General features: G+C 58.7%; 1 protein-coding gene and 1 long non-coding RNA gene across 5 annotated transcripts; one reads left to right on the top strand and one right to left on the bottom strand.

Annotated features, from left to right (window-relative positions):
- The first annotated feature begins 181 nt into the window (after positions 1-181).
- LOC133235108 (uncharacterized) lies at positions 182-2,852 on the top strand. 2 transcript variants are annotated; one of them, XR_009732443.1, is made up of 3 exons: positions 182-350; positions 716-855; positions 1,646-2,852. It is a non-coding gene; the product is annotated as an uncharacterized LOC133235108 (long non-coding RNA). The 2 variants fall into 2 exon arrangements; XR_009732442.1 differs by having other exon boundaries at positions 716-2,852.
- Positions 2,853-3,948: 1,096 nt separating this feature from the next.
- Positions 3,949-15,519, bottom strand: ZBTB47 (zinc finger and BTB domain containing 47). Of its 3 annotated transcripts, none has more exons than XM_061396093.1 (6): positions 15,320-15,518; positions 10,031-11,587; positions 8,262-8,409; positions 6,860-6,975; positions 6,080-6,275; positions 3,949-5,893 (listed from the first exon to the last, which is right to left on the bottom strand). In XM_061396093.1, the coding sequence occupies exons 1-6, from the start codon at positions 15,320-15,322 to the stop codon at positions 5,535-5,537; spliced, it is 2,379 nt and encodes a 792-aa protein (XP_061252077.1). In that variant the 5' UTR covers positions 15,323-15,518; the 3' UTR covers positions 3,949-5,534. The 3 variants fall into 3 exon arrangements, with proteins under 3 accessions (XP_061252077.1, XP_061252078.1, XP_061252079.1); XM_061396094.1 differs by having other exon boundaries at positions 6,080-6,224; positions 15,320-15,515; XM_061396095.1 differs by lacking the exons at positions 3,949-5,893; positions 6,080-6,275 and adding an exon at positions 6,282-6,383 and having other exon boundaries at positions 15,320-15,519.
- Between the last annotated feature and the right edge of the window lie 1,245 nt (positions 15,520-16,764).

Genomic DNA, 16,764 nt, shown 5'->3' with positions numbered 1-16,764 from the left:
AATCAAGTAAGAATTCCTGTCTTTTTGGAGCTTAACTTCAGCTGAGGGAAAGGGGAACAGCAACAAGTAAATAGTTACACAGGGTGTCAGATGATAACTGCTGTGGTAACAGGTAGCTGGGAATGGGGCATGGGAAGCGATGGGTGGCTTTTAATTTTAAATGGAATTTAAATGGAATTTTAAATGGAATAGTCAGGATGGACTCACTGAGTGGATTATGCTTGAGCAGGTTTAAACCATGGAGGAGGAGGATTCCAAGCAGGGAACAGCTTGAGCTAAGGCCCTGAGGCAGGACTACACCTGTCCTGTTCCAAGAACAGCAAGGAAGCCAGTGAGCAATGAATGAGGAGGTGAGTAGGAGATGAGGGCCAAGAGGTAAGAGGGGGTGGTATCATGTATGACCAGTGTACAGACAGGTTTTTTTGCCCTCTGTGAAATGGGGAACAGCTGTTTATTTTTAAATTATAATTATGGGGAATACAAACATTTCCAGGGAGAGAGTAATATACTGATCTCTCATGTACTGAGCACCCTCTTTCAACAACTATCAACTCATGAAGTCATGGCCAGTCCTGTGTCATCCCTGCCCCTCTCACTCTGGTTTCACCCAAGGACATGCCCAGGGACCACAGGTGGGCGGAAGAAAGCATGACTCCAGGGCTTGATGTTGATCAGAGGGACCTGTCACTTCATTTCATCCTTTTAAACTTTACAGCATTGGGCTTCTCAACAGAAATGCTGGCATCTCAAATTCTGAGGGAAGTCATTTCCAGCCTGAATTTTACACCCAGGCAATTTTACACCCAGGGAGATACAGTCAAGCGCTTCATTCCCGGAAGTGGTCCGGAGGAGAAGGTAAATGTTAGGGTTAGGAAAAAGGAGTCCACTGAGACATAAACCTTTTAGAAGTTAAAGATCTCTGCAGTGAACGCAAAAGGACACAGTCTTCAGCAAAGAGGGACAGGGAATGACAGGCCGGGGGAGGCTGTTAGGCAGTTTCTCAAGTCTCCTCGTGGGAAGCTGGTTGCACTGTGTGTTCCCTAGGGTCATCTTCCTGTACTGCTCCTTGGTTATGAGAGTGAGGAAATGGATGGAACACTCGCTGTGTTTGCACATACGGGAAGGAAAGTTGCATTTATGACAAGAGGTTTGGGAATGCAGCAGTGCTAAACACCTAGAAACCAAAGTAAATTATGTTTAAAAGAGCCAAAAGTAAAAAGTTATGAGAAAGGAAATGGAATCCTATTGCATTATATGGCTTGGTTGAGATCGGTGTCTACATAGTCATAATAATGTAGATACTAAATATTAATCTAACCTCAAATAGTAACATAACCATGTTGGGAGGAAGGGGAATTGTGTATATAGTGTTTGTGTGTGTGATGGGAGTGTTGAGGAAATACATCAATAGCCAATGCCTAAAACTGAAAATAGGAGGAGAGCAGTGTTGGAGGAGTGCTTTCCATGGGCAGGAAAACACCAAAAATACCAACTGAATTGGAACTGCTCACTTATTGGGAGTTGGAAAGGAGGAGATGTGGGGAACTGCAGGTTTTTGGGAAAAAAAAAAAAGTTCTAGAAATATTTGGCTTCTTCAACTATGTCCAAATAAAACTTTAATTAAAAAAATAAATATTTTCCTCAGAGGTTCTCTAGAAAACCGTGTTGTGTGACGTCGGATTGTTGCTCACAGCACAGTGGGGCTGCCGGGAAGAGGTGATATGGAGGCAACTCACGGATGGACAGGTAGCACAGGGGGGCCGAATCCCCTCAAGACACCCAGCAGGGAGCAGCCAGGCCTGCAGGCCTAGCAGCAGGCGGCACTTTCAGGGTGACTTGAGCAAGCCCCTGTTCCCCTCAGAGAAGTGGGGCTGCGTGGAGGGCAACGTGCTCATCCTGGGGACCTGAACCGCCTCCCTGGCCAGTTAGTGAGCCACCCAGCAGCCTCTCTCCTAGCCCTCCCGGTGTCTGAGACCCCTCAGATACCCTGGTATCTCATCTGAGACCCCTCTCTGGGCATCTGAAACCAAGTGCTACATACATGGTGAGGGGGCATTCATTCATTCACCATGTGTCCCCACAGCCTATAATTCTATCCCACATGGAGCCCGGTGCCCCAGCGAAATAATTCTGAGGTCCACAGGGAGAGTTGCTTGCTCCTCGGAGGCCACAGTCTTCCGTCTGAGTTGTTCTCCCAGGCGCAGACACCAAGCTCCTTCAGACCTCAGCCCTTGGCTCTGGAGGTTCCCCAGGAGCCCAGCCCATCCTCAGGAGAGGGAGACGGGACCTGGGGATGCTCCGGGCACAGGTGTCCATGTGGTCTTTGGCGGCCGCACTGTCCTTCATCTCTCTGTGGTCTGAGTGCTTTCAGCCCACGGTCAGGGTGGCATATGTAAAGAAGAGGCTGGGCCATGGGACAGTTGTACTGCCTTTATTCCCCTCCACTCTTCTCCTCACCCTCCTGCAGTCCCCCATACACTCTGGGGCTGTGGGATGACCACACAGGGCAGACATCAAGGGTCCACGTACCTGGGCACAGCCGTTTTGCCACTGAGCGCCACCCCCCCCGACTGCCGAGGGGTGCCATGTGGGACATGGCAGCAAATGTCAGGATCAGAGGCTCAGGCTTTGCCCCCACTGCCTGCCCCCCCACCCAGCCTGGGTTCCTAGAACTGTAGTCATGGGGCTTGAATGGTCATCTCTCTGGCCACTCATCCCCAGCTGGCCCAAGACCAGGGACTACAAGGGGAGCTGGGGAGGGGCAGGCCAGGTTCCAGACTTGAGGCTTGGCCAAGTGGGCTGAGAAGTCCAGCTGGACAGAGCGGCCCCCCTTGGCAGATCTGCAGTGGGAGATAATCATCCCAAGCCCCCTCCCCATCACCAGCCCTGGGAAGTGGGTGTGATGGCCCAAGCCCCTCCCTCCAATATCCAGGTGCTTGTTAATTTGTTTTAAAAATTAAAAAGGAAATGTAAAAGCTGGTAAAACAAGAACCCCTATCCATACTGGCACGGCTGAGGTTCCATTATTGCTTCAGACCCTTGTGGTCCGGCCAGAAAGGAGCTCCCACCAACACTGGCCAAAGGGGAAGAGAGCATTTAGCACCAGGGACACAGGACTCCTGTCCCCGCTAGGACGGGGGCCTCCCAGGAGAGGGGGTGGCCGTGCCCATCTAAGCTATTAATACAATGACCATCTGACCAGTGCCCAGCCTGCTGTCTGGACCCCTCTCATGCCCTGAGAAGGGAAGCGTTCAAGAGTAGGAGACCCAAGTCCTGGGACAGGGTCTCGCCAGCAGCTCCCTACACCCATCTCCAGCCTTTGCTTGTGAAAGTCTGACTTCACGGATCAGAGGCCAGCCTGGCCAGGGCCCCCCAGGCTTTCTAAGGCTGCAGTGACGGTAGCAGGTGACAGGGCCACCAGCTCTAACGGGAGATCCTGGTGTCAGCCACAGGGGGTGAGAAGCTCAGGGGAGTCCCAGCCTACAGCCCATTTGGGGAAATCAGACTTTTTTTAGGAAAATGTGGGCAAGCTCTGAAGAGCCACCAGGCACTGGGACTGGAGGTTGGAAATAGCAAGGGAGAGGGGGGAGTGAGGGGGGACCCTGAGGACGTCATGGAAGCCCAGAGATCAAGGGGTGCAGGAGAAGAAAAGAGCTACAGTAGAGCAGGAGCCTGAGAGGTGCAACCCTGACCCCATAAGAGGCTAGAACCCTCAGCCTCGGGGTGGGGGAGCCGCAGTGCTGGGAATCAGACAGGGAGCTTTCCTCTCTTGAGGGGGTGCCCAGAGGACAGCAGGGGCATCTGAGGGTACGTACGTAGGCTCTGGCTTGCACTGTTCCTGCTACAGCCCCAAACTCAAACCCTCTAAGCCCAGAGAACAGTCTGGGCTGTGTGGCTTGGATTCTAAATCCTCAAATCATTCGGGCTCCTTGGGCTTACCCACATCTGTACAGAATAAAGTGCTTCGTTTATTGATGATTAAAATGTCCCCAGCCCCCTGCCCCAGCGCCATGGACCTTACAAGGAGGTCTGAGGGGTCCCGACCCCCTCAGCCCTTGAGCTGATGGGGCCAGTCCCCCCTCCACGACCCCCTGGGCTCAGGCCTCTTCCCACTCCAGCCATGCTGGGAAGGTGGTGGTGTGGGGGTAGTCATGGGGGTTTAAGGTGCAAAGAGTATAACAAACAAAACTATATAAACACAATAGGAAAGAGCTTAACTAGGAAATATGTAGCTTATGGAACCTTCCTCCCCCTTTTAAAGGCAGGAATCAAGACATTAAATGACAACAAAAAAAGGATGTCCTGTTAGTGCTGGCCTCGTGAGGGCAAGCATTGGGCACAGGCTGGGGCTCTCCCAGCGCCCGCGACCCTGACCCCCGGGCCTGGTCATGCAGGCTCCTCGTGCCACCCATGAGCACAGAGGCCCAGGAGGGACAAGGGTGCTGGATGTCAGCCAGGGGCAGGTTGTGACCAGGTCCAGGGAGCGGAGGAGGCCTGTGCTGCCTTCAGGGAGCAGACGGACACAGACACACACATCTCTAGTGTGGGAGACGCAGCTGGGGCAGCTGGTGAGGGATGGGGTGCTCTGTGAACAGCTGCCCTGGCCTCTGCCCCACTGATAGCACCTTGAAACCTCAGAACATTGGCCCAAGCCTCCTCCTTAGGGGCCTGCCCCTGGGGTCCACCCATCTGCAGGGGCTCCTGGGCAGCAGGCCCTGGGAGCTAGTGCTGTGGGAGCCAGCCCGTCTGTCTACCCAGGGCCTGGCCCACAACACCCTGAGGCCCAGCGGCTTCCGGGGACATCTTCTCCAGGACCCAGGGCCCTCGGTGCAGCCTAGTGCAGGTCGGGGATCCCTGTGCCTGCCGCAGGGTTGTGAATGGGGAAAGCAAATGTCTGGGGTCCAGCCCCTGCCCGCCCCACACCCCCCTGACCCTCCCTATGTAGAGCTGCAGTCTTCACGCCTTGCCACAGCCTCCTGGCACGCTCCCAGGGCATCCAGGCTCAAGCCTCTGCCTGGATATCCGCAGCCCTCACACTGGGTCCACACCTCCTCCAAAGGGAGATGGCACCCAACTTCTCCCCAAACCCTCCAGGATATGAGGCGCAAGTTAGGGGGCCCAGGAAAGGCGTGGATAAGTGGCTAAAGGTGATCTGGGCTGGGCCACCCCCCTCCCTCTGGCTTAGGCCTCAGCAGAGTGACCAGTCACACCTGCTCCCTGGGCCCCTGTCCCCCCTACCTGCCGCCTCCAGCGCCCCCCTCACCTGGAGGGGGATACTGCCAATGGTTTCCTCTCTTTTCTTTTTCCTTCACTTCCCAAAAAACAAACAACAAAAAGAAGTAAAGGCTTCAAGAAGTCACTGAAAGGGGGCACTTGGTAGCGAGGTGTCCTCGGCCAGCTCTGGGGGCTGCCAGCCTGCACACCCCCCAGGGTCAGGGGCCTTGGGGCGAGGCCGGGGTCCAGCCAACTCTGGAGGTGTCACTGCCCCCCAAGGAGGAGGGCAGGGTCCTGGGCCCCTTGGAGCAGGCAGGCAGTTAGTTGTTGGTGCTCAGCCTCCCGCTGCCCGGGCTGGAGGCCGTGGGGAAGAGCGGCGGCGGGGGCGGCAGGTGCGGCGGGGGTGGCAGGGTCTGCGGCAGCCCGGGCAGCAGGGGCAGAGCCTGGGGCGGGGCAGGGGGCAGGCCCGGGGCCGCGGGGGCGCCGTCGCTGGCCATGGGGTGGCTGACGCGGAAGCACTTCTCCTTGTGCGCCTTGAGCATGTTGGAGAAACGGAAGCGCTGGCCGCACACGTCGCAGGGGTAGGGCTTTTCGCCGGTGTGCGTGCGCCGGTGCCGCTTCATGTTGGGCCGGCTGGTGAAGCTCTTGCCGCAGATCTCGCAGATGTACGGCTTCTCCCCTGCAGGGTGGGTGGGGATGGGCCTCGGGGAGTTGCTGGGGGGCCGCCACGCCCCCCACCCCCAACCTGTGAGCCAGCCTCCCTCACCCGACCGTGGGAGTCAGGGAGGCCAGGGCTGAGCCTCAGAAAAGGGCAGAGAAGGATGCCTGCTACGGCGCAGAGGCCATCACCGTTGGACAGCAGTACCTGTGTGGGTCTTCATGTGCTCATCAAAGTACTGCTTCATGTTGAAGTCTTTGCCACACCACTGGCACATGAACTGCTTGTGGCCGATGTGGATGCTCATGTGTGACCGCAGCTGGTACTTGTACTGGAAGCGCTCATTGCAGTTCTGAGGGCAGGGTTGGGTGGGGCAAGACCCAGGGCAGAGTGGGGGAATAACCTTCAGGGAGGTAAGCGCTGGTCCCCAGCTCACAGGGCCGGGAAGGACTCACAGCGGGAGGGACTCCTGGGCAAGGACGGGTGGATGCCAAGGCCGGCTGAGGTGCTCCTGGGGTGGGGCAGCACATGGGGCACAGGTAGAGAGGCCCAGGCAGGAATGGGGCTCAGCAAGTGGGAAAAGGCCCCAGAGTGGAGGGAGCCCTTGTGCTTAAGACTCTCCACCCTTCCTCCTTGTCCAAAGGCCTCCCTCAGCCCCACCTGCAACTCCATCTCTGATCTTTGCCTAAGATGTGTCTTTCTCCACCTCTCCAGAAAGCCTGTCCTATGGTTCCAGCCCATGCAGACTTCCCACCCTGAACGTGCAGCACTGAGATAGTGAGAGGAAGCAGGGGTATGTGGCAGGGGTGGGGGGGGTTGGTGTAGGTGGGCAACCAGGGAAGGATGGAGTAGAAGGCAAACAACAGGAGGGCCCCCTCTCTTTCTGCACCCTATACTCCAGCCCCCCTACTCCCTGGTTTTTAAGCTGCTGTTGCCCCTGATCCCTGCCCTGTTCAGGGTGGTCCCTGGGGGCAGAAGTGGACTCACCTCGCATCTGAACGGCTTCTCCCCGGAGTGCTGCAGGGAGTGCACCTTGAGAGACATGCTGCGTTTGAAGGACTTCCCACAGGTCTCGCAGGTGAAGGGCATGTCCTTGGTGTGGGCTACGGGGCAGGCACCATGGCCATGACATCTCAGGGACCCATCTGGCTTCTCCCAGGGGACCCCTGCTGGACCGACCCCAAGCTGAGCCTTGAACCCACCTCCTGGGGCACCATCTACCCTGGGACCTGACCCGTGGCCTCTGTCCCCCAGGCGAGGTCCTTCCCCCTCCCTCCCTGTCCCTCCCTCCCACACGCCCCGCTAGGTCTCTGTCTGCTCAGACAAGCACAGAGGCCTTCATGGTTCCTTAGCCTCAGCTCAAATCCTGGCCTAGCCACTGGTTCTCTGTATGGCTGCTGTGAGCCTCAGTGAGTTTCAGCATCCTCTTCTATAAAAACAGGAAGAGTGGTCCTGGGTCTCCAAGGTGGCTGGGCTTTACAGAGGATGGCACCTGTAAAGGCCTCAGCCTTGGGTCCCCTGCCATCCAGAAGGAGTTATCTGCACTCCCTGCCAAAACAAACTCCAAGGAAGATGTGGGAGGAAGCATCTGGAGACACGGAGGGCCCCCCTCACAGTTCAGAGCTGGGGAATCCAAGCCCAGGAAGGACCACCAATCCTGGGTTACCTAGCATGCTCCTGGCTGATACCTACACCCCAGGTTCCCAGCTCCAAGTCAGTTCATATTGGAAGCCTCCAGTACTGTCTGGTAGAGAAAGGGCATCTCTGGCCAGGGCTCACTGTCTCCCTGGCTAGACAGTGGGGAGAGCTCCAGCCCCCAAGTGGGCAAAGAAAGGAGGGCCACCCAGACAACAGCCAGACTCTCAGCCAGGCCCACCTAGAGGGGAGGGACAGCCATGCCCAAGGCAGCGAAGTGGCCCAAGACACACTTGTGTCCAGGTATGACTCCTGGGAGGAGGGTTGCATTCAGAGAAGTCTGAAGCCCTGTCAGGGGCATAACTGTCCTCAGACTGAGACAGGGGCTGTGTCAGCCCACACAGTAAGCACTCTGTGTAATTTAGCAGAAGGTGCTCTGGTGGACCTAGCCCCATGTTGGGGTGCCAGCCTGGGTAGCAGTGTGCTAGCTGGATTCTGGTCTCCACCTGCCCTCCTGTCATGAGCCCTTGTGCCATGTGCAACGTGCCCAACCGTACATGGCAGCCCTCGCCCCAGACTAGCCCTACCCCCTCCTCGGCCCCACTGCCCCATCCACTGTCCCCGCCCCACCTCCCAGCTACTTGGTGCTTTCTCATCCCTTTATATTGTCCCTGGATGTGAAAGACTTCCTAGCACACCCAGCAGCTGGCCCAGCTTGGACCTTGGGCCCGTTCTGCCACAGGCCTAGACTTACCAACCATATGCTTGCGCACGTGAGCCATGGTGTAGAACTTCTTCTCACAAATTTCACAGGAGAACTTCTTTTCTGCGTAGCCGTGCACAATTTTATTGTGCTCGTGGAGGGACCAGAGCTTCTTAAAAGCTTTGCCACATGTCACACACTGTGGAATGAAAAGACTTTAGGCCCTGGGTCAGGACCATGTGACCTAGGACAAGTCACTGCCTCTCTAGGCCTCAGTTTCCCCACCTGAACTGTGCTCAAGAGAGCGATCTTGGTGGCCAAGGACCAGCTACGTTTGATATTCTGAGTCAGGGGTGGTAAATCCCTAATATTACCCACCTGCCCACCCGCCCAGGGTTGCAGCCTGGGGCCCTCCCTCCTCATCCTGAACTCACTAGGGTCATGGGCCACCTCTTCCACGAAGTCCCTCCTCTGTGCTCATTTCAACAAGACATCTTTCTACAGAGGAGAGACACATAACTGGCTGAAGGGCCACAGTGGGTGAGGAGGCTACAGTTCAAGGGGGAGCCCCTCGGATAACAAGTCCTGGCAAAGCTGAGACATTATTTCTGCTGCCTCCCCTGCTGGGACCCATACCTTGACACCACAGAGATCCCCAAGGGAACAGGTTCCAAAGGGCTGGGGGACTGCAGGAGGTGCAAGGGCCTTTTGGACACGAGATGGTAGTGGGAACCCTGGGGACCACACTCCCCTCCTCCTCGTCTCCTGGGCCCTTACCCCTGCAGTAGGCCAGGGCTTAGGCAGAAATTGGGTCAGGGTACCCAGGGTAGAAGTACAAGCGTCTTTCCCTTTCAGGAGGGAAGCTCGGGGGTGTGCATGTGGAGAGTCACAGGGCAGGCCAGCAGGCAGGCAGGTGGGAGCATGTGCCTGAGGGTGGGGCAGGAATCCAGGTAACCCTCAGGTAACACTTTCTCCAATTAGCAATTAGTTCAGGCAATTAGCATCGCCTACCTACTGCCCCTCAACCTCACTCTCAGCCAGAAAAGGCAAAAAATCACTTGGCTGGCCTTGTGCTGTCTTCACCCTGAAAGGCCAGGCTGGCCCAGATGCAGGCTGGCTCAATGCTTGGCAGTCAGCCCAGATCCCCTGTTTGGCCCCAGCAGCCTTCCTGTTGGGCCCCCTGCACTTCCCGAACTGCTCATCCAGTCCCTCTTCCCCATGCCCAGGCCAGCTGGTACCTCCAAAGAGCTGAATGCAGGGGTTTCCTCCCGCCTGGCTGCCCCTTGCTCCACTCAGCCCTTGCAATAAGTGGAAAATGGCGCCCCCTTCCGGGCAAACCCCTCCTCCCCTCTGTGCTTTCCTGCACTGCTCAATCTACCAAACTATATACCTGGGGGCCCTGCTGGCCTTGCAGCAGTCCAAAAACACTGACTCATCCCTCCTCAGAGCTGGCTGTCCCCCAGCCTCACATGCTCAGACAACTCTCTCCTCTCATTCTCCTGAGTCCCTGCTCCCCTCTGCCTCTCTGCAAGGGTCCTGTTTGTTCCAATCCTTTCTGCACTCTTGCGGAAGCCCAGCTCTATCTGCCTCCTCCAGGAAGCTCTCCCTGACGTCATCCCCTGAGCTCTCACCACTCTGGGCTCACCCTTGGGCTGGGGCTGGTCCCACTGTCCCTGGGGCGGGGTTGGGGGGTGGGGGCTGAGCCTGCTCTCTGCAGACTGTGCAGACAACACAGGCAGCAGGATACTGGGTGCCCAGGGCCCAGTTCCGGCCTGGCTCAGCCTGGATGGCTGCCCCCTGCAGGCCCCTTGGAGGCCCACCTGGATGTTGCGTTCGCAGTCTGTCTGCCGGTGCAGCAGCAGCTCGCTCTCTAGCAGGAAGCGCTTGCCGCACTGGTCGCAGATCTGCATGCGGCTGTGGGTCACATTCATGTGCTTCTCCAGGTACCAACGGTTGTTGAAAACGCGCGGGCACTTCTGGCATGGATGGTGCTGTTTCTCCTCCAGCTTCACCTTTGCCCCCAGCCCATCAGCAGCCTGTGGCCCTCGGGAGCCAGGAGCGGGAGCCACTCCTGCAGGTGGCTTTGGCCGCTTCCCGCCCCGCCGCCCGGCCTCCTCCGGCTCAGGGGGGCCACGGCGCCGGGCAGACCTCGTGGCCATGCGACTGTGGGCAGGGGGCTCTGCCCGGCTGCTGCGGCGCCCCAGGCCCCCCTGCCTGCCCCCTGCCTCCCCGTCCTCCTCATCTTCCTCCTCCTCTGAGCTCTCCTGATCCTGCTCGCTGTGCCCTTCCTCTTCCTCCTCCTCTTCCTCCTCTTGCTCGCTGTGCCCTTCCTCCTCCTCATCCTCCTCATCCTCCCCCTGACTGCCGCCCTCCTCATCCTCCTCCTCCTCCTCTGCTCCACTGCCTCCTCCCTCCTCTTCCTCCTCGTCCTCCTCTTCCTCCTCCTCTTCGTCATCCTCCTCCTCTTCCGAGTGTCTCTGCAGCCCGTCCTCCCGGCCCAGCACCATGGTGGCCGGGCCAGTGGCAGTGCCTGGCTTGCCCTCGGGCCCTGTGGACACATGCAGTGTCTGGTTGTTGAGGTTCACCTCCACGATGATCTGGGACTGCTCTCGCCGACTGTAGGTGCCAGAACCCCCGAGCTCTTCCTCCAGCTCCTCCCCACCCTCCAGCTTGCACAAGCTGGCTGGGGGCCCGCCAGCCTCTTCAACGCCACCCTCCTTCTCCTCCTTGAAGAAGGGCTGAGCCGGCCCAAGGGCGGCAGGCACCGTGCCACCTGTGGCCCCAGCCCCGTCCTCGACGCGCACGGAGTAGGGGTCGGGGCCCTCTCGGGCGTAGATCTTGGGCAGGCCCGGGGCGTCGGCCTCCTGCTTGATGTCGCAGTAGTAGGTTGGTGCAGCTGGGGTGCAGCCGGCAGCTGGCTGGGCAAGGGCCACGGCACCAGGGCCCGGGGGGCCGAGGGAGCGGGCATCTAGCAGCTCCTGGCAGGACGCAGCGATGTCGGCCATCTGCAGCAGTGACGCGGCACTCAGCACTTCGTGGACGTTGGCCGCGTTGACCAGCAGCTTGGACGTGTAGATGAAGTTGAGGATCTGCTGCAGGCCGCCGGGTGCCAGCGCCTCCAGGGACAGCTCCACGCGCTGCAGCTGCTTGTTCTGGGTGAAGAGCGAGTGGAAGAACTGGCTGTAGGCAGCCAGCACGCCCTTGTGGGCTGGAAAGACGCTGCGCTGGGGCACCAGCACCAAGTCCACGTCGCACAGGTCAGGCTGGAAGAGGCGCTGCTCGTTCAGGCGGCCCATCAAGCAGGCGAAGTGCAGCGCCACGTCCTCCACCAGCGAGAACTCGGCCGCCGGTGAGTCCGTTGTCTTCTCAACCAGCAACTGCAGGGCCGAGGGCACAGGTCAGGTCGAGGCCAGCCAGGAGGTGCCCCCCATCCCCCATCACTATTGGTTCCACGTGACAGAGAAGGTGCCGAAAGACTCAAGCAAAGACGATGGGGAACCAGGGTTCAAGCCCGAGTCAGCTGTCCCTCAGAGCTCAGACTCTGGCCGTGACCTTCTGAGGCCGCGTATCAGCTCCTGGGTCAGTGGTTGACTTTTCTGGACCTCCAGCTGTTCCACTGTGAAATGGGAGCAGTCATCCCGGGAAGGGAAGCGGAAAAGGAGAAAAGGGGAAGGAAAAGGTTCGAGGATGACCAACTATGCAGGTGGGCCAGGAACCTAGGGGTTTCCTGGGATGCAGGACTTTTGATGCTAAAACCAGGGCCGTCCCCAGCAAAAACGAGGACTGGGTTGTCTCCCCAGAGGCATCATTTCAGTCTTTCTGGTCCCCATGGATTGTCTCCCTGACACTCACTTACAAATTAAACCAATCCTGCCCAGCCCCAGACACTTTCAGAACAAAAGTCACAGTCACTGTCCTGGAGGTACAGTGGCCAGAGACAGAGCAGTGAGCTAGGTGACTTCTGTTCCTGAGGTGTTTGGGGTTGGGCAGGATTGGTTTTATCTGTAAGTGAGTGTCAGGGAGAGAATCCACAGGGCCTGGAAATACTGAAAGGATGCCTGTGGGGAGACGACCCAGTCCTGGTTTGCTGGGGACGGCCCTGGTTTTAGCATCAAAAGTCCCATCCCAAGACCTGTACCAAACCCTTTCCCTCTAGGCCCCCCATACCCCAGGTCAGGTGTGGTCCAGGCCCAGAGGTTCCCAGATGATGTCATCTTGGTGGAGCCTGAAGGAGGCCTTTGAATCTGATTGGTCAGATTATTAGATCTTTGGACCACTTTCAGTACCTGTGAATTGCCTGGAATTAAGCAAGGGCTTGGAGAAGGCAATGGCACCCCACTCCAGTACTCTTGCCTGGAGAATCCCATGGACGGAGGAGCCTGGAAGGCTGCAGTCCATGGGGTCGCTGAGGGTCGGACACGGCTGAGCGACTTCACTTTCACTTTTCACTTTCACGCATTGGAGAATGAAATGGCAACCCACTCCAGTGTTCTTGCCTGGAGAATCCCAGGGACGGGGGAGCCTGGTGGGCTGCTGTCTATGGGGTTGCACAGAGTCGGACACGACTGAAGTGACTTAGCAGCAGCAGCAGCAAGCAAGGGCTTAATTAAGCAAGGGCCTGGAATTAAGCAAGGGCTAGCTTAATTCTTGGTCCAACCACAGCGGCTTCCCCAAAAGGTGAGGAGCACAGACAGGCAGGCTGCCCAGTTCCTTGCATGGATCCAGCGCACAGCAGATATTCAGTTAACATCTATCAACGACCTGCCTGGTTCTGGCCCTCCTCAGGCCCTGTCCGCTAAGTCAGAGCCTCCTACATTTGAGGGTACCTTGTTGCACTGCAAAGCCATCAGCTCTCCTACCCTATGCATGTCTCTGGAAGCCTCGGGATAAAACCCCAGTCCCATCCATCCACAGCCTACCCCTCCCTTTATGTCAGTCCTTTCAGTCACTTGAATGCGAGGACCTGCCCTGGGCTTCACCCTTCACACCCAGTAGCCCAGGGCAGCACCCACCTCATGCTCTGTCTTTTTTTTCAGCAGCTGCAGCTTGCGGGCTCTAGTAGTTATGGCACACAGGCCCGGCTACCCCGCAGCACGTAGGATCTTCCTGGGCCAGGGACTGAACCCATGTTCCCTGTATTGGCAAGCAGATTCCCAACCACTGGACCACCAGGGAAGTCCACCACCATCTCTCTTGAGTTCCTCCCCAACACCTCCTTCACCCCAGCCAAGAAGCCACTTATTTGTTCCTCTGTCTCAGGGCTGCTAGCCCATCTTGGTCTGGCCAATCTAACAGGAATAAAGTGCCAACTCCCTTTCATCTCCATCCTCTGACTCATTCTAATTCATCTTCTGGGACCAAACTTTATTATACAGATGGGCTCAGAATGGGAGGGTCTCACAGTCAACAGAAGCAGAGCCCCTGGACTTTCAGCCCTGCTGAGGCCACCAAATCTGTGTTGGACTGGATACTATTCCATGGGAAAGTATTTCTTGGCCTTTAATGACTCAAAAAGCAGGACGAGGCGTCTCAGGACCAGCTGTGGTTCCCCAGACCCCACCAGCACCTCCGGCAACCTGTACCCTCCTCCCTAGAGCTGCTGCCACCTGCAAGTCAGTGAGGGGTCAGGATGCAATTTGGCTGTAACAGAAGTTCCTCAGGGCCTCCAGGGCCAGAGAGTGGTGGGGAAGTAGCTTGGATAAGGACTTGTCAATGTCAGACGTGTTGTGGGGTACCCATCCCAGGTCCACTGCTCCTTCACAGAACGCCCTCCAGTGCTTATCTGCCATGGGTCAAGGGCAGTGCCTAACACTTCCTGTGTGCACATCTGGTCCCAGGATCCAGTGAAGACTCCTCTGGCCTCAGCAGGGGAGGAAAGGTTTTAGCCTGGGGGGTAGTGTTGCCCCAGAGACTCCATTTCTGAGGCAACACCCCCAGGCAAGGCTGCACCATCCTTGGCCCTTGAGGGGCCCAAGGATCTTACAACCAGGAGCCCTGACTGTACTTCCTTGACCAGGCACATAGATGCTGCCTGAGTCCTTATCTGGCAGCCCCTCAGTGGGGTATGGTTACCCCCTAGCCTGGTACCTCCCACACAGGGCCCACCAGCTGTGTCTGCCTCTCCAGCCAGATGTGCCAGTTTCCTGAAGCTGTAGATGCCCCTCCCCATCTGGCTGTGCCACACACCCCACCCCAAGTCCAGGCCAGCTGGGCTAAGACACAAGACCAAAGGAATGGTCAGGGACTTCTGTTGCCAGGGCATTTCATGCTCTCAAACCCTCCCCCACAAGCCAGGCTGGTGGGGGCAGGCCAGGTGCCAGGGACACCTGCTGAGGCTGCTCACCACCGGCAGAGCCTTCTACTCCTGAGAGGTACCCTGCCTCACCATCACAAAACCACCAGCTAGCTCCCTACGCTGCCCCAGAATCTCCCTGGAGGCCCCAGGATGAAACCTGGGTGTCCATCTGCACCCTCTACTCCCACGTCAATTCTTCTGTCCCCAGAAAGCAGTGGGTGGACCCAGACTGAGCACAGGGGGCACAGGCTCATGACTTACTGCCTCCTCCTTTTAGGGAGAGGGTTATCTGTGCCAGCCTCCTCTCAACTCAGGCCACTCGTCCTTCCCGAGAAACAGGCCCAGAGAGGGCGGTGGACAGGTCCAAGGTCACACAGGAGTTTGGACCAGAGCTGCAGGCGTCCTCCCCCGATCCCGCTTGGCCCAGGAGCCCTGAATCCCCTGGCAGGGCGGCTCCAGCGCCCACGTGGCCCAAGGCCCAGGCGGGAATCCGACCTCCTCCCTCCCCCCATCACCCAGTCCGAGGGCGGCGCCGTCCCCGGCCCAGAGAAGCGCCCCCCTCCGCTGGTGCCTAGCAGGACCTCAGCCTCTCGCGCCCCGGCCCCAACCCCAGGAATTTAACCCCTTCCCAGCCCAGGACCGCGTCAAAGCTCCGCATTCCCAGCCCGCAGGGACCCCGAGAAGGGGTAGGGGAGACCCGGGGAGGGCTAAGATCCCTCACACCCCTCCAAGCCGAGACGACCGGCTGTTCGCTCGAGAGGGCAGAGCGGGCAGGTGGGCGGATAAGTGGGGGGACAGGCAGGGCCTTGCGTACCATGGTGCCGTGGCGCTGGGGGCTCACAGGGCCCCGCGGGATCGCGCTGCCCCCGGCGGCCAGGCCGGGGCCGCTCCATGTAGCGCCGCGCTGGGGGCCGCCCCCGCGCAGGGCCCCGCGACCATGGCCCCCGGGGGCGCGGCCGGGCGGGCGGAGGCGCAGGGCCGCGGCGAGTCCAGCCGCCGAGCAGCTGCGGCCCCAGAGCCTCAGGCGCGGCGGGCGGGGGGCGCGGGGCGCCGATTGGAGCCCGCGCGTCAGCTGGGGCCGCCGTCTGGACGCTTAAAGGGCCAGGCCGCCCTGCGCGCCGGCGGGGGCGCGGACACGCGTGGTGCGCGCCGTCCGGGTGCAGCCAGCCCCGCCTCGGGCCGCCGCGGACTCCGGCCAGGCCCCGCCGCTCCCATCCTAGAGGATGGTCCCTGGACTCACTCTCGCACCGAGCCCCCTTTCCGCCAGGAAGTTCATCCCAGAGTCTAACCTGGGAGCCCTCCAGATGCGCCACCGAGGTGGGGTCATAGGAGGAGGAGGCCCCAAAATGGGGAAGCTGGGCGCTCCCGCGCCCACCAACCAGTTACAGAAAAGGCTTACACCTGCTCCCCTGAGCGACCTCACACTGAGGGACTGAACCCAGCATATCCTTGCTGGGTCACCATCCCCACCCTCTGCCCTGGGCTGCTCTGACCTGAGAGTGAGTCTAGGATCTCCAACTGAGCTGACCCCCCACCCCGATCCCAGGGCAGCTCAGGGTTTATGTTATTCTGTCTCCAGGACTTGCTTCTTGTCGATCCATACTGACCTGGTGGCTGCCTCTGGCTACACAGGGACGCCCAGGGCAGGAGATGGGAGAATGTGAACCACAGGTGCATTGATCAAATCCTTTCATGTGACAGACCCAGAGCTGGGAGAAGGCAAGACTAGAGGAGTGAGGGCCAGAGGCCCAGGTCCCACTGTGTCCCCTAGCTGTGGAGCTTGATGGCTGCTGAGAGGCCTTCCTGCTGTTTCTGCTGGAGAGATACAGCCAGGGCTGCGGAATGCTGCTCTGGCATGGATGCCAGTGGGGGCTGGGGGCTGGTTGTGCTGGCAAGAGGCTGCAAGGAAACACTGCCAGGCCAAGCAGGCAGCAGAGTGGGGACCACAGGACGGTAGGCCTCGCAGAGCCTAGGTGGTGGTTGGGCCATCATTGTGGAGAGGGCCACAATGTCATCTGTGTCATCATTCAGATGCTTCTGTTCCCCTACTCCAAGCTGATGGCTGCCCCACGTTTGGTCACTTTCACATTGCCCACATCCTGGCAGTACCACACTGTATCCCCCACCCTCTTCGCTCACACATGCACTTGTGCTTACACACCCGCCCATGCCTGGCTGTAGCAGTGTCCCCTGAGTATGCCTGCCACCTTGCTCATGAGTGGGCAGGGCCTCTGGGGCCAGTTCAGAGTAACTTGGTTC

This window comes from Bos javanicus, chromosome 22 (assembly GCF_032452875.1).
Source record: "Bos javanicus breed banteng chromosome 22, ARS-OSU_banteng_1.0, whole genome shotgun sequence".
In the NCBI taxonomy this organism is placed as follows: Eukaryota; Metazoa; Chordata; class Mammalia; order Artiodactyla; family Bovidae; genus Bos; species Bos javanicus.
The sequence above is the reverse complement of the archived record's forward strand: the minus strand, read 5'-3'. Positions and strand labels throughout refer to the sequence as shown.